Source organism: Desmodus rotundus, chromosome 8 (genome assembly GCF_022682495.2).
Source record: "Desmodus rotundus isolate HL8 chromosome 8, HLdesRot8A.1, whole genome shotgun sequence".
In the NCBI taxonomy this organism is placed as follows: domain Eukaryota; kingdom Metazoa; phylum Chordata; class Mammalia; order Chiroptera; family Phyllostomidae; genus Desmodus; species Desmodus rotundus.
This window is the reverse complement of record NC_071394.1, coordinates 81,007,304-81,025,046: the sequence shown is the minus strand read 5'-3', so window position 1 is coordinate 81,025,046 and position 17,743 is coordinate 81,007,304. Positions and strand designations below refer to the sequence as shown.

The window sequence follows — 17,743 nt, the reverse complement described above, 5'->3', positions numbered from 1 at the left end:
TAAACGTCTCCTTTTCTTTCATTCCCCTCCTTTTTCAGGGGGGCACTGTTTTTGCTATTAGCCTTGTTTACTTTTTGTTTTACTTCTTTATGTGGCATGGGTGCTAGTAATATGATTCCAGGTCAGTTCTATGGATTAAAGGCAAAATAAGGCAGTGAAAAGACAAAGGAAGTAAGAAGAAATCATGGTTCATATGTTCTTGCTGGCATTGCTATAGGTATGCACTTGTGTGTTTGTCTTAAGGTATTCTCTTATTCTCTACATGAAATATCAGAGGACCAGAGAACTTAAATGTCTTGGCTAAAGTTACTCAGCTTACAGAAGTGATTGTACATTCAACTAGTATGAAATGGAGTTTGACAGTCTATGTGCTGGGCTCTGGGTATGGGGTGTCGAACCAAATAGTTTAGGTTTCTGTCTCCATGGAGCTTTAACAGTCTGGTAGGGAATATGGAGGCCAAAATTTCTGTAACATCTTCTCTTTCTCCCATGGATGATAGTAGGTTCATTGGAGGATGTGAACAGTGGGCTATGGTAGCAAATGAAGGAGAATGGGGCATTTATAAAGAGGGAGGCTTTCAAAGATTTGGGAGGTGGGGCCAGTAGAGAGAAGGTCCCCTGTGGTGGGAAAGAATTGAGTTTATTTGAGGGGCTGAAATTTGGCTAAGGATGTGGGGCATAGTGGCAGCAAATGGTCTGAGGAGGTGGGCAGAAGCCCGACCACCCAAGTCTTTGTAGGCTGCACATCAGAGATTTTATTATAGGCAGTGTGAGTTGATGGAATCTCTTCAAGCTAGCTAACTTACTCTGAAAATACTACTGGTTTTCTGCTGCAGCATCAATGACTGAGATGTAAGAAAAAATGCCTTTATTATCCCAGTGGTACTCCAAAATTAGGGGGGAGATTTTTTGGCTGAAAAAATAATTGGTGCTGGGCTCTGTTGGTGTTGAATGGTAGGGCCCAGGGATACTAAACATCCAGAAAAGGAGTGAGATCATTTTCTCCAATAAGGAATTGTCCTGCATCCCACCAGACTTTTGAATATTCCCACTGAATATGAATGGAGGTGGAAAAACCTGTCTACAATTAACTGAGTCTAGATCCAAAATCTTTTTATACATACACTCAAAGTATTTTGGGCACTTTTCCAGGAAAATGAAGAATATTTTGTTACCAAGACATGCTTATCAATTCAAGAAGTCAGTTTCCTGACACTCAGGCTTTTGAGTTGCCAACGTCCACAGAAGATTTTGTGGCTGTCCCTGTCATGGTGATTCTGCATACGGGACTTCTTTATATTGTCTAGTGCAGTCATGCCTGGAGCTTCACATTTTGAAATTATATTGTTATTCATTAATTTCCTTTTATTTCCCCTTCATATTATGTTGTGTTGATTTAAAGATTGTTAGGTGGGTTGTTTTGTTAAATTATCTAAGAATTTCACTTCAGGATAGTAAAGGGCATGGGAACTGTTTGCTCTAAAAGGTGTATGGGTTTGACAGTTTGAGAAGGGCTGCTCTGTTTGTGCAGTGTGTGCTATGGAGAACCAGATTTGAAGAAGGGAAGCTATGGCTTGGAGAGGTTGAATAACTTGCTTGCTGGAGCTTGCTCCACTCAATGTGGAGTGAAGCCTGGGATTTAAATTGCAAAGCCAGGTCTTTCAGGTCTGGGCAATGCTGTCTCCTGGGACCTGCAAACACCCACTCTTTGGAGCAACTTGTAATGAATATCCATTGTGATGGGAAGTGCTTACCCGTCCAAGTTCCTTGTCCTCTAAGGCCAGGACACCTGTGCTCTCTGTGAACAGCTTCACCTTCACAGCAGGCAGTGCATGGGTCGTGGAGAAGTCACCCTGGGTGCCCCAGCTGTGGACAGAATGAGAGAGGTCAGCATGGAGAACTCTGCCTTGACAATACTAAATTCAGCTGTCTTCTTCCTGGGTTGGGTTAAAGCAGCGTTAACCTGAGGCATTGTTGGCTGTCACATCCTCCTCTCCTCTTCTCCAAAGCTGCCAGAATGACAAAAAGTGTTAATTAATGTGTTAGGCAAATGCAAGACAGATGCTCAGAAAGTTGCCACAGGTCCTCACAGAGCACTAGAAGGAATCATGAGGAGTTAGCATGAAATCAAGTCAGTGAGAATTTTCCCTCATGCATTTGCTATACTTAAAAACTTTTCCCAGATAACCACTAATAAATGTTTTCTTGTATCCTTTGAACCCCTGGCTCTTGGAAGCTACAGTTCTAGATTTTGAGATGTGGTTTCATTTGGTCTGAGCCAATACCTGACTTTAAAATGAGACTTCAGTAGTAGTGGGTAGTGGGGTGGTGAGGAGCTCCATTTCTTCAGACATACAAATATGAGTTGAATAGAAGAGTGGATGAAGCTCAGCCCTGTCATGAAAGATAGGAGTAATGTGGAAAATTCCCTTTCCCACTTATGGTCTGTGGGCATCTGAGTCTTAGATCACCTCACAGGAAAGCCTGCCTTACCTAACATTTGGGTAGAGTGCCAGGCTGGGCTGACACGAGCCCCTGATGTGGCCTCTTCGTTCACTCTCCATTATTCTTATAGGGTCGTTTCCATCCACTCTGTACCTGAAATCAGCGTGATCTTCTGAAGTGTCAACTGGATTGCATTAAGCCCCTTCCCTAAACCCTTCCATGGCACTTGTTCCACTTCACACAGAATGCCATCTAGACCCCTTGGGATGGTCTCCCATTCATCTGCTCTGGTGTCATGGGCATCCTGACTGGGCCACTTCAGCACTGTTGCAAGCATGGTTCCTTCTGTTGGCAATGCTTCTTCCCACCTTACTCTTCTCTTGCCTACCTCTTATGGGCTCCACTTAAACACCACTTTCCTAGAGAACATGTCCCATGATCTCCCATTGTAAATTTGGCTCCAGTGTTAAAGTCTCTTAAACATATTATTTAATGTTCTGCCCTAGCAATCATTGGATTTTTAATTATTGCTTTGTATGGTTGTTAAATAGCTAAACCCCTATTATTCTGTAAGTTCCGTAAGCACAGAGACTGTAGTTTGTTTATATTGCATACCCAGTACTTAGCACATAGGACATACTTAGTAAGTTTTGTTCAATGAACAAATGGTGCCAAATACATATTATTTTACAAAACTATGAAACATGAATAGATGATACTTTGTATAGAGATGTCTATTCATTTTGCCTTCTATTGTGGCCAATTTCTGTATTGTAAAATATTCATTAAAATATTATTTTTAATGACTCTATAATATTGCACCTTATGGATCCATTATAATTTATTTAATAATTTTTCTATTATTGAGACTGAGATAGACATTACTTCTTGATCTCATCTCTGATTATTTCCCTGGGTTAGAAACCTAGGTGGGAAATTATTTCTTTATGTGTCAACAAACATGATGGTGTTCTTACAGTGCTACCAGAACTGTGCTCATCAGTGAATACTTTCAAGGCTTGGAACACCTATTCCCAAAATGCTTTCCATAAGGGTGGTGACCATCTTCCTGCTATCTGGGAATGAGAGTGCGCAAATCATAGGGCTTTGCCCACATTGGTGTCCCTATTCACTGTCTTCTGACCTATTTTGTCACTGTCATTTTCATGGACATTTTCTTCTTCTTCTTTTTTTTTTTTTACTAATAGCAGGCTTGAATATTTTCCTCTGTGTTTGTTGGTTGTTTGCATTTCTTTTTTTGTAAATGATGGAAATCTGACTTGTAATCTCACTGTTGCACTCAGATAAACTCAAAGACATAATAGCTCTGGAGAGAGTTGACAAGAGAGCAGCAGAACTATGTGGGGAAGAGGGATCCCAAATCTGTAAGGGTCTGTGTGTGCAAGAATCATGAGGAAGCATACCAATCACAACAGAGAATGGAAGAGAACATGAGATAGAACAAGAAGCTACAGGTTTCAGACACAACAGCAAAATGTGAGATGTATAGGGAGAAACTCTTAAGCAATTGCTCATCAGCAATTACAGCAAGCCCTTAAGATAGGGAAATGTTTGTCCTAGCAAAGGTGATGTGACAAGGCATAGAGTTTTGAACTATATATCCTTAGTTCAAATCCTAGTTAGTCACTTACAAACTGTAGGACGTGAGGCAACTTAATTATTGTCCCTGTATCTCATAACCTCACTTCACAGAGAAAACAGTAGCAGGCTTGAAACAGGAAGAGAACACAATAAATTTTGGCTGCCTCCCTTTCCCAAATAAGGATATGTAACATGTATTCTCGTAACAGTGATGACCACTCATATTGTGTATTATCTATTCAACACATATCTATTAAGCACCTACTAAGTCTGTTCCTTTGCTGGGCAAGCAAGACAGATATTACCCTTCCTTCTACACAAGGTAATTTGTAAAACAGCTATTATTGTCCCTATTTCACAGATGAAAAAGCTGAGAAGAAACTCAAGATCTTGTGTATTTTATGCCAGTGAATTGTAACAAAGTTGGGCTAGAACCCTAATTTCTTAATTCCCAATTTATAACTCCTGCTTCTATTATTGTCATGATTATTAGTAACAAGCACTATTAATGACTAGCAATATTGGCAAAAACCTTGAGCATTAATTTAGTATTTATGATTAATTGTGCTATTAATCTCTTTGGGCATTTATCATGCTTGGTAATAGAGATGAGGAAGATTTCTGTTGGAAACCAAAATAGTTCTTGAATGAGACACTTTAACACTAAGCTACAAAGAGGTCTTGATCCCAGTGCCCCATACAACATCCCCAAGATACCCTCCTTGGATTTGGTTTGTAGGGATTTTGTGGTATGCTCAGCAGGCAGTAACCCAGTTTGCCTGAACCCCTGCTGCTACCCAGAGATTCTCAGCCCATAAGGCATTCAACATGACTCAGACTGTGAGGCAAGGTGAGGTGGCCAAGACCCTGTCAGCTGGATGGAACTCAAGCTGCTGGATGCTGCCCTGACCACCCTTGTCCTCTTGGATACTGAGTTGCTTTTCTTGTCTACTAGGCCTGCAGCTGAGCTTTTGGCTTCCTACCATGACCATTAACTTACCTCAGATTTTAGGTCACTAGAGAATCCCAATTTATCCATTGGATTTCAAAATGGTAACTGGGCCCAGGGGAGCAGGCAATAAGAGAAAGTCTCCAGTCTAATCAGGACTGGCTATGTCATTTTCAAGGTCCTTTGCAAAATGAAAATGTGGGGCTTCTTATTCAGAAAAGCATGAAAAAGTGCCATTCAAGGTACCAAGATTAAAGCATTTTCCTTTCTCTGAGCATTTCCTTTGCTCAGATGCATGTTCCATTGTTTCACTGAACTTCACTTACAAACACAAGCTCAAAGATAAATTTATTAAGAATTTCAAGATGGTAACAGCAGAGAATTACACCCAACATAGGCCCTGTCTGAGCGTGGCACCTGTGCAGCTGCATGAATCACAAGCCCATAAGTTAGGTTCTGAGTTCAGTGCCCCTTGAGTCTGTTTAGTCTGGATTGAGGGTGGGCAGCAGCAGAGGCTGGCTGCCATTGCTGTTGACATGAAACTTGTGCCCCTTACTACAGTCACTGAACTCTCTGAAAACCACTCCTGGCTTCTTTTTGTCAATGCTTTCTATTTTTAGGAGTCAAGGAGGTTTAATTATTAGCAATCTTCCTCTCCCCATCACTCTCCTCTTCAGGTAAAAACTTCATGAAAATGTCCACTCTGTCTTTTTCCAGCTGTGAAAAGACCTATCTCTATAATAAAAAAAAGCTAATAGTTATTCAGAGATTACCATGTGCAAGGCACTAATGCCTATCTCAAAAATGTTATACAGTCATACGTACATTTTTATCTTGACCATCCTGTGAAAAGCTTACAATTATACCCCAATAGTAACAAATGGAAAAACTGAGGCTCAGAGAGGGTCACAAGCAGGCAGCAAATGACAGTCTGCCTCCACAGTCCAAACTCTTACCCATGTCACCATAGGCCTTCCTCACATATCCCACCAACTTACTCCTCTGTGTCTTGATTAGGTTAATATCAGTAACCTGTGTAATTCAAAGGGAGAATTCTGTTTCAAGACTGAGGAGGCCTTGGGCTACTCCAGCTTCTCAGTTTGTAGTTATGTCATATGTTCAATATACTTCACAGAGTACGACCTACCTTACAGACAAATTAGCCAGTGGAGGAAGCATCAACCTTGGCCTTTCAGTGAGGTCACACATTGATTAGTGAACCTATTTCTCATTGTTGCATTCTTCTCTGCTCATTTCTTTTCCTTTGCTGTGCATTAACTGTGCTATTAAGATGAATACCTCTTCTTAAAAGTTTTCTAGAACTGAAATAAAATTATACTTTGAAGAGGCTGATGGTTGGGAAGGTTAACTGACTAACTTCTCTCTGAAAAGGTAGATCAAGTGCGATGGGTGAGGTGTCCCCTCCTGTGGCCTCCATCTTGTCTCTCACTGTATTCACACTGTACAGCTAGCTTGCAAAAATGATAAAAACAGCCACCAATTATTGGGCGTTTACAGTTTGCCAGGACCTGGGCTGAGTGCTTTTCATGGATTATCTCATTTAATCCTCCTGAGAGCTCTGTGAGATCTCTTCTGTTATTACCTCCACTTTATAAATCGAGAAACTAGGACTTGGTTCCTAACTGGGCCAGGGTTTCAGGCGATCACAGAGCTGGAATTCATACTCCTAGTTTCTGAGCCAAAAGCCCATGCACTAAACCACAGAGTTTTTCTGCCTCTCAATAATTCATAACACAATATTACAGTATAGTTTGAGTATATATCTGCCTCTCTCATTAGATGATGAATACCTTGGGGCAGGGAGCATAGCATAATTAAAAAAAAATCTCCTGCACCCAACATAGGGCCTGGCATACAATAAATATTTGTTTAATGACTGGGAAGAAGTCACAAATTCAGAATAACTGTGTCACCAAATACAGGGATACTGGAGAGAAGTGACACACAAGATCACCAAGGGTGTGACTCCCTCCTTTAAACCAAAGTGTGGGCTGCATCTCTTTGACATTAGATGTTTTCTTAGGAGCACATTAGTTCTCTGCAGTGCATGCAGCATCTGGCAGCATGAAGGGGGACACAGCATACACAGCAGAGGGATAGCACTTTGAGGAGCAAGGTGTAGGTCCTTGAAGGTCAAGGAGTGGTTAGTGATGAGGCCGAGGGCTGGAAGCAATGTGGGTGCTGATAGGCATAATGACATAAAGCATCACCAAGTTATAAACTATTATTATTACTTTTGGTCTTTCAGCCATCAGCATACAAGCACAGACTACAGAAATGCCATCACCCATGGTGGCACTTCCAAATAGGAAGAAACAAGTATTGGGACGTGTGTGTCCTACCCAAATGAAATACCTTTTGCAAGAGGGTGGTGAATAAATAGATGAACAGTCTAGCTCACTAGCCTCCATGCACTATGTACTATGTATATTACTGTAACCTATATGCATTGGATGGAGCTCTGACTTCTGCTGCTCAGGGATCTTACCTAAGTAGCCCTTCGCTTCTCCCTTCATTTAAAAAATACTTCCTGAATGTCTCCCATGTGCTAATAACTGTGTTAGTGCTATTGTGTATCCTTAAGGTGAATGAGATATCAACACTGCCCTTGTGAACTTTATATTCTACTTAAAGAGATGCCATTGTGCAGAAATGATAATGCTTACCAGGTGTGAGTGTGAGCCTTGGCTTTTACATCTGTAAATTGGAAATAAGAACAGTACTGATCCTAGAGGGTCCATGGAAGGATATGTGGGAGATAAAGCTCTTACATACACATTGCTCAACTCAATACCCAGCATATAGAAAGTACAGAAAATATGTCTTTCATTTTAAGGATTATAGACCAAGGGTTGGCAATCTATGGTCAGTGGGCCAAGTCTGGCCAACTACCTGCTTAAGTATGGCTTTGAGCTAAGAATGGTTTTTACATTTTTAAATGGCTGAAAATAATAAAAAAGAATAATATTTCATGATACATGAACATTATATATAATTGACATGTAGTTTTATTAGAACAGGGCTATGCTCATTTGTTTACAAATCGCCTAGGCTGCTTTGGTGCTTCAAAGTGAGCTTAGTAGCTATGACAGAGACCATATGGCCAACAAGCCTAAAATATTTATTTTCTAGTCCTTCCCAGAAAAAGTCTATCAATCCCTACCATACACAGTCAAATCTCTGGCTCAGTGTAATGGGAATACTTTTATTTTCATTAGCAGATTAGAAGTCTGCTCGCCTGAGTGCATCCCAAAGAACTGTAAACACGCACTGACAAGGACAGCTCATGCCACAGCGATCTAGTTTGCTGCTCGCGATTCTTCATGGGGCTCTCTCTAGCAGTCTTGGCGCACTGGAAATTTGGGATTGTGTATCACAGTATTACGGACACGTGGTGCCCAAATGCTGCTTCCAGATCCACTTGAGCTGGCTGACTCACTTAGTCACACTACATCATTATTAATACCAAATAATAAACATGAGTAGCAGATAATTCATATTTTGGGGGGTTGAGATGACTTTTTTAAAGTCACAGCACATCATTTCTCCAAACCTGTTCCACAGTGCTACTGCTTTGAAAGTGAACACTTTGATCTGGGGGAGAAACTAAGGGAGAGCAATATCCTTGGGGGGAGGGAGGGAGAAATCCACAGGCAAGGCACCCTTATACTGTGTGTTTGGAGAGCATCTGCTTCATCTCAGTCACATCTCTGTTTACTATTTAAAGCCTCTTATTTGCGGAAGCCTCCTCAGACCATATGTTATCAACAAATGTTGCTAATCAAATACAGTAATTTTCATTAAAATTTCCCCCATCCCCCTCACGAACAAAAAACATTTGCCACAAAGGGAATATACTTCCCAAAATGACAGTAAACAGCCACTGCAAACCTTTGACAACAGAGTGGTATTTACAAATGTGTATGCCAGTAAGCCAAGAGCACATCCACTCTCGGCAAATAAGGACCCTTGGAGAATTGGATTTTGTGCAGGTCTGTTTTGGGGGATGATGTCATTAGTTGCCATGGTGATGCTCAGCATAAGGCCATAATTCATGCCATGGAGACTGGATTCAAGGTATAGGGCTCATGTGAGCTGGGTGTTAAATTAGTTTAGTTCATAAAATTAACTGTGGGCTTTAACAGTGAGAAAAGTTATTTCAGGAATGAAAATGTCTTGGCCTTATTGCTAAGAGGGAAAGTTAATAATTGCCTGGAGATAACTGCATCAAAACCTTTGGCCTGCATTTTAGACAGACTGCATGATAGTCTACGCCAAGTGACTCAATTGTCCCATCACAGTGTGTGTCTCATGCAAACGAACTGATAGGATGTGATTTGGGGCCTCTAATGTACTATAAAAGCTAAACTACCTCTTACCTATATAAATGAGATGTTTTCTTTGAAGAAATTGGGTTGCCTGGGAGGCAAAGAGATGAAGGCTCTGGTTTGCCTACTTGACATTCCCATAGGAATGTCCCCTCCCCAGGAATCTGAAGTCAAATGTGGACAAACCTAAGCTTTCTCTCATCACATCTGTTCTTCTAAGACTTCCCTAACTTAGTCAAAGGAATTGCCAGCCACCCAAACATTATTCTTGTTTTCTCCTCTTTGCCCCACATCCACTTCATCACCAATCAGATCTTTCAGACCTCCCACGTATATCATAAATTGCTATGGAGAAAAAGGGAGGTTGGAAGTGCCAGGAGGGCGGGTGGAATATTCAAATACAGTGACCAGCAATGATCATCTGTACTTTTTTTTTTTTTTTGGTCTTCTAGAATATAAACTCCGCAAATGCAGGCATCTCTATTTCCTTCATTGCTTTATCCCCAGCACCTAGCACAGTGCCTGGCAATTGGGTATGCTCAATGGGAATTTGCTGCAGAAATAAGTTCACTAAATTGTGAATTCCTCCACACACATATACATGAATATGAGATTCAAGTGGCAAGTCAACTGTAACAATGCTTGATTATCATGGAATTACATTGTTTGGTATGGTTGAAGAGGAAGTTCAAGTAAACGCTATACTATGAACTTCATAAAGTCAGGGACCAAGTCCATCTTGCTCACTGCTGTATTCTAATGTTTAGCTCAGTGCCAGGTGCCTGTTGAAGGCCTGATGGAATAACATATACAACACTTTATTCAAATAGAAGAGATTCTGTATCAATTATTTTCTCTTTATATATGTGAACTTTGACAAGCCACAGGCAGAGTCTCAGTTTGCTTACTTGTATATTTGGGGTTAATATATATCTTTTGTCCTAAAGACAAGATAATGGGTATTTGATTTCTAGCATTTCCTTTTGATTCCTTCTTAGAGTTTCCATTTCTCTGCTCATATTACCCATGGTTGTTTTAAATTCCATCTGATAATTCCAACATCACTGCCATAGCTGAGTCTGGTTCTGATGCTCGCTCTGCCTCTTCAAATGTTTTTTTTTTTTTTAAATCTTTTTAGCATGCCTTCTAATTTTTGTGGAAGCCAAATGTGATGTCCTGGGTAAAAGTAACTCCGTGTGGTTCAAGCAGCAGTTTCTGTTCCAGTAGGGTGTGATACTCTGTACTTGCCTGTCTGTCTTTCTAATTTTGGGGCAATGGTTGGCCCTGTGACCTAAATTCTCTGATGTATCTAAGAAGAGTTACTGATTTTCAGTTTGTTCAGCCATTTTCTTGCTGTGAGGATGAGAACCAAGACTTCCAAGCTCTATGCATGCAGACTGGAAACAAGAAACTCATTAGAATCTGGATATTTCAAGGTTCTATCCTGCTCTGAGAGCTTAGATTATATTCTTTTTTTGTTGTTGTTGTTACTTGAATGATTATAATTGTACTTTTCAAGAAACGCTGATTGAGAAATATGTAACAATGCTTTTCAACATATGCTTACTCTATTGTCCAAAATAGCATCCACATATTCATTTAAAGGGCTTATCACATTAGTTTTTTTTAAATTTTTACTAAAAAAAATTTTTTTTTCAGTTACAATCATCTGCATTTTCTCCCCATCCCTCCACCCCACCCCAGCCAATCCCACCTTCATTGGAAGTTGATGCATAAGAAAATGTACAGGTGGTCAAAATTAAAATCTAAATGAAAACCCATGATTGAGGCTAAATAACAGGATGGTGTGGGATTAGGGAGACTAGAGTGGAATGCAGTGCTGTGGAGTAGCCTGGAGTGAATCTGAGGTTGAATGTCCTGGGGTTTGTGGGAAGAGATGAATGGGGGAGGGTCTGTCAAGGGCTGATTATAGATGACAGCACATAACATGGCCTGAGCATCAGGGCTGCCTTCTCTGAAACGGAGTTTACAGAGAGGCTCTAAGATATGCCCTGTCATTGTGAAAGGAGGTGAGGTTTTTTGTTATTGGAGACGATGGCTGTCTGAGGCTCCCCTGCATTTTTATCATCTAGCTGCCTTCCTCGAATCATCTGTTTATTCCAAGTTTCTAAAGACCCTAGAGAAAATGAACTGCTCACTGCATGACAGATCAAAAAAAAATAAGTCGTAAAAGTTGCTGGGAATATGTTCATTCACTTTCCCCTCTCTGTGAATCAGCCAAACAACTTCTATTTAATTTCCTGCACTGAACTTTTTCCTGTAATTGCTTTTATAACCTGAGTTGGTTATTATGCTTATAACCTGTGATTCTCATAAACAACTGGGAGGCCCTATGGTTAATTATATCTTGAGAACTTGAATCAGCCTTAGGACACCTTGTAGCCTCTAAAAGGTTTATGCGTACACAAAAGCCACACTATAGTCAGCTAGGCCAAAGATGACAGAAGACCCAGGCCAAGAGAATTAGAAAATGCATTGCAAACCCCATGGTATTCCAACTAGTTCCACTAAGGGTATGAGCCAAGGAGAAACAACAGCCAGTAGAGACACACAGCAACAGCCTGAGTGGAAAGAAGCCCTGAAGATCACTTTGGCCATGACCTTCATGTACAAATGAGGGGGTTGCTGCAGTGGGGAAGGATTTGGAAGTCAGACTAATTTGTTTCTATCATCTAATAGCTTAATTATCTCAGGCAAATTTATTAGCCTCTTAGGTTTCACTTTTCAGGTCTATAAAGTGGACATATTAACAGCGTCTACTTTATAGGGTTTCCTATTCGCCTGTGCCTCAATGAAATGAGGGAAGCACTGAGTACAATGTAAGTTCATAGCAAAGGGCAGTTAACATTACCCAGGGAGCACAGGATTAAGAGAGTCTGGACTCTGGCAGCCTGGGTTCTACAACCAGCTGTGCCACTTTCTACCTTAGTGATTCTGAGCAGCAGACTGAATATCTTGCAGTCTCTATTTTCTTACCTATAAAATGGGTATATTAATAGTGCTTCCTTCTCAGCATTCTCTTGGTAGAATTAGCTGAGAACATCCTTCCCAGTCTAAGCATCAATAAACCCTCCATAATTATTCAGTGACACCTCAGGGATACATGAACAATTCAGCCCAAGTGCCAGCACTAGAATCAAACATCAAGATGTGAGATGTTTTCAAAACCATCTGAGCAATGGCATTTGTGTTTTCTCAGTCTGGGCAAAATAAAATTGGGACCTGAATTTAGGTTTGATAAAGGCAGCTATGCAAAGGAAGTGCTGAGAACTTGTCTCACTTTCTCGGACTTCCTTCCTTCTTGGGTGCCTGGAACACTTCCTCTCACCCCATCCCGCTTATCTTCTCTGGCCTTGTCTTCAGTTAGATCAGATTATTATTCAAAGAGATTCACTCTTTCCTGCCTTCCCCAAGAGAAGAATTTTCTTCCTGTCCCGTTGATGTGACTACTTGCTTTGGCCTCCCCTGGGCAGAGTATATATATATCTCCACAACTTGATTTTGAAATTATCCATGTGTCTTCTTGGGCCAATGGGGTATTAGCAGATGTGATGGAAGCAGAGTCTTGAAATCTGCTGGTGTGGCTGGGCTTGCTCTCATGCTCCTCTGTCATCACCATGAATAGAGCTTCTTCTGGGTATCTGCTATCCCTTTGACCTGGATGCCAGAAGGAAATGTGTGGAGCAGGCTTGAGGCCACCTGACTGTGAGGAGCCAAGGCTGACCATACTCACATCTCGAAGCACAGCCACCTATCCAAGCCTGGCATGAATCCGTCAACCCCAACCAGTCTGCGGATGAGTGAATGAAATATATGACTGTGGTTTTAAGCCATTCAGTTTTGAGATGGCTTATTATATAGCATTAACTAACTGATACAGTGCCTTTGCCTGGTACTTAGTCACATCATCTTGGTTCTGTTCTCTGTCCTGTAGATTGGGCTGGAGTCCTCAGTTAGAATAAATAGCATATCCTAAGATCCCAGACACATTTTATTGTCCTTTCATACAATCAAAAAGTCTGTTACAGTCATGCAATAAACGTCTGCCTAATGACCTCACTGGCTTGGAAAAACAGTTTCTAGCTCACATGTCTTCAGAGAACAACCACCCTGTTTGCAATGTCAAATGAGGCAGTCTTTCCACAGTGTGAGAACTGGACTGAGGCCTGATTGTGCCAGCTAAGACTGCCACTGCCACTGTCTAGATCCCCTAATGAGCAAGAGTATCAACATGTCCCAATGCCAAGGCAGGCAGTCAGTGTCTCCCAAAACACTTCTGGTCAAGTGCTCCCAGGGGAAGCCCTGACCACAAAAAAGGCGCTCCAGATCAAGCCTCCCACATGGAAGGCAATGAGCAGTAAGCCAACCTCAGCAGTATTTGAATGCCCCCAACATTTGTGGCTCTGTCTGAGGGGGGCTCAGGGATGTCCATTCAGAGCTTTGGCTGCCCCTCTGACCAGCCAGCTCCATCCTGTGAGACCTTCCTGTTGTTTTTGACAGAGGGGATTATGGGAGTTGTTGAGTTTGCTTTTATGGGCTGAGTTCCCCTCATCCCACAGAGTGGGGTCCCGGAGGACACTGTTTTGAGCCAGGTTGGTCTCTACCTGCAAGGACAGGCTTTTGGATTTGTTCTTTTTTCTCTCTGTTTAACATTTATGAGAAATCACTGGGAGTGGTCACAAATGCCAGGAGCCTCAAAGGGAAGTGGTGAACGGGCCAGCTGGCTAAGTGCCCTTCAGTAAGGACTGAGATGCTTTCTTAAAGCATTGGGGAAAGTGCTCTCACAGCCAAGTGCATGGCACAGGCCCAACAGGAGGCAGGGAGTTGTTCTTGAAAAGTGACAAATCTCAGAGATGGTGAAATATCACCACTACTCGACCAGCTCATGATACACTGACACTGTTTCACCTACATTCCCAGTCAAATCTGACTGTCCTTGCTGTGCACCAGGGTCCTCCACAGGGCCTAGCCACTCTTACTTTGGGACTGTCACTCATATAATATTAAACATAATCCAGGGCACCTTGTAAAATATGTATAAAAACTTGGATACACATTGAATGAGTTACAGTCAATTAGTAGACATAGATTACATTTAAAAGACAATTCAATATTTTTTTTTGAATTTGCAGCCATCTGAATTTTAGAGTTAATCCATTTGCTTTTGAGGTTTAGACAGTTTCCTAGGCTTCCAAAAATCATCAGTCTTGGGCCTAGGTGTAACCTAAACTTTATGACTAGCCTTTGGTATTCACTCCAAAATAACAAATTTGAAGGCTCACTAATTGATAAAAGCCAAAATCAACTTTAGTTTCCTTCAATGCCAACTTGCACACACCCTCCCAATAGAAATCAGTTTCATGTCTTTTGCCCTGGTAAAGTAGGTGGGCAGATATTTCTGCCATTCACTTTTCTTGTCGTCATACTGGGAGACATAAAGATAAAGGAGGGTGCTCAACAAGGTGAACCTGAAAGGCCCAACAACACAGGGCCAATCTCTCAACCTTTGGGCTAGGTTTCTTCACTTGCTGTGGATTTGAGAGTAGCAAAACCTGCCTTTGATAGCCCCCTGGATAGATAGCAGTTGTAAAAATCTTTTAGTGCCTCCAAGGCCTTTACAAATGTTACTTATCGTTTTACAGCAGAGCCTTTTCTTTCTTTCTTTACTTTTTTGTTTCATATCAGCCTGCCTGCTTCCTTTATTCATGCATCCTTCTCTTCCATTTTGGACATGGGAGCAAGGTGTGCAATGAGATCCATTTGGAGCCCGTCAGCTGCTGGTGCCTCTCAATTCCCATCGCTGCTGCTTGTCATGTGCTCTGTTTTGCTTTTTAATGTTCCACCTTGTTGAGATGCACCTTGGGAAATTGAGTGGCAGAAAATGAAGCCAGGTGTAGGCTGTGAGGAAATCTAAAGATGCTGTGGTTAGAAATGTGGGCTCTACAGTCAGATGGACTGGTTTGAGTCTTGGCTTCATCTCTTAGGAGCTGAGCAAGACATATAGCCTCTCTATGTTTCCTCACCTGTACACTGGGGATAATCAAAATACCTACCTCATAGGGTTGTTATAAAGAATAGATTATGAAATGAAGGAAAAGCACTAGCACAGTGAATACATGATACAGTTTGGCTGACTAAATGTGAGTTATTGTTATTAACAGGGTCCTGGTGGTGACTGTATTTGAAAAGGCCCATTAGATATACAAGTGGTCGAATTTGGAGGCTTTCTTGAAGAAGGATATGACTAAAGTTATATAAAAAAAACAACTTTATTTGGTATAGCTGGGTTGTTATGAATTAGCACCAAATTCTATGCAAGTTGATGGACTTGTTTGCAGAGGGTTTTTTTTAATCATCAAGAAAACTATGTAGAATCATTGTAGAATAATTCACATAATAAGTGAAGCATAAGTTCCCTTTCCTGGTTTTCCTCTTCTTCATTGGCTATGCTTCCTATATCTGGTTGCTTTTCTTCATCTTCTCTCTAAACATGAGCATATCCAGGTTGCAGTCTGCACACCTTTTCTCTATCTATGAGTGGTTCTCAGTGGGGGTGGTTTTGTAACCTTCTGCCTGATACATTTGGCAATATCAGGAGACATGTGTGGTTGTCATACAATGGTGGGTGCGTATGCTGCTACTTGCATCTAATACATAGAGGCTAGAGATACTGCTAATTGTCCTACAACGCACAGGATAGTCCCCCAAAACAAAGAGTTATCCATTTCAAAGAGTCAATGGTGCTGAGCTTGAGAAATCTTGGCCTACATTGACCAACTAATGATGTCTAACAGTCACCTCCAACTTAATATGTTTAACACTTGACTTTAATCTTCCCTACCCAAAATCCAAATTGGTTCCTCCTAAAGTCTTTCGCAGGTCAGCAATTGGCCACTCCAGCCTTCCAGTTGTTCTGGCCAAAAGTTTGGAATCATCTGTGACTCCAGAAAATCTGTTGTATCTTCAAAATATAGGCAGAATCCAACCACTTTCCACTACTCCACTTATCCCATTCTGGCCCACATCACCATCATCTCTTCCTTGATTTATTACAAGAGGCTTCTAACTTGTTTTTCAACATTTCCCCTGTATCCTTCAAACCCCAAGGAGCTACAGTGAACCTTTAAAATGTAAGACAGCTCTGATCACTTCTCTGCTCAAGGCCCTCCAATGCTTGCCCACCTCAGTCAAAATAAATGACAGTACTCACTGGCTTCGAAGAGCCCACATGAGTTGGACCTTTATTGCCTTTAATCCTGTCACTTTCATTGTCATTCACCCAGCTCCAGCCACTTTGATCTCTTTGATGTTCTTCAAGAAAGCTAAGCACACTCCACCCCAGGACCTTTGTACATTCTCTTCTGTATGTCTGAAATGCTCTCCTTCTGCATGAATCACCATGTCAGCTTCTTCTAGGCTCTGCCCCAAGTTACTTCATCAGTGATGCCTTCTCTGAGTATCCTGCATAAAATGGCATCCTAGCTGCACTCCTTGTTCTCCTTCCCTACTCTATTTTTCTCCTTAGCACTTACTGTTATCCAACATTTATTTTAATTTTTTTGTCATAATCTAAACTTAATGTTGCTTTTATTTTATTGTTTTACAACATAACCCTCTGTATTTCTGTATATCTCTGTTTTGTCTTTTTAAAAAAATTTTTATTGTTATTCAATTACAGTTGTATGCCTTTTCTCCCCATCGCACCACCCCACCCCAGCTGACCCACCTCGCTCCCCCACCTCCACCCTCCCCCTTTAGTCCATGTGTCCTTTATAGTAGTTCCTGTAATCCCCTCTTCCCACTGTCCCCACTCCACTCCCCCGTGGCTATTGTTAGATTGTTCTTAACTTCAATGTCTCTGGTTATATTTTGTTCGCCCTCCTCTTCTATTGATTATGTTCCAGTTAAAGGTGAGATCATATGGTATTTGTCCCTCACCGCCTGGCTTATTTCACTTAGCAAAATGCTCTCCAGTTCCATCCATGCTGTTGCAAAGGGTATAAGCTCCTTCTTTCTCTCTGCTGCGTAGAATTCCATTGTGTAAATATAACATAGTTTTTGGATCCACTCGTTTGCTGATGGGCACTTAGGTTGCTTCCAGTACTTGGCTATTGTAAATTGTGCTGCTATGAACATTGGGGTGCACAGGTTCTTTTAGATTGGTGTTGCAGGGTTCTTAGGGTATGATCCCAGCAGCGGAATTGCTGGGTCAAAGGGCAGTTCCATTTTTAGTTTTCTGAGGAAATTCCATATTGTTTTCTGCAGTGGCCTCACCAGTCTGCATTCCCACCAACAGTGCACGAGGGTTCCCTTTTCTCCACATCCTCTCCAACATTTGTTTGTGGATTTGTTTATGTTGGCCACTCTGACTGGTGTG

At 41.4% G+C, this 17,743-nt stretch overlaps 1 protein-coding gene across 12 annotated transcripts in view; it reads right to left on the bottom strand.

Annotated features, from left to right (window-relative positions):
* The window catches only part of CADPS (calcium dependent secretion activator), a 494,727-nt gene that overhangs the window by 180,931 nt on the left and 296,053 nt on the right, over positions 1-17,743 (bottom strand). For all 12 annotated transcript variants that reach the window (XM_053929773.2, XM_053929767.1, XM_071222267.1 and 9 more), the window contains exon 7: positions 1,755-1,866. In XM_053929773.2, the coding sequence (XP_053785748.1) occupies positions 1,755-1,866 (112 nt within the window). The remainder of the gene's footprint in view (positions 1-1,754; positions 1,867-17,743) is intronic.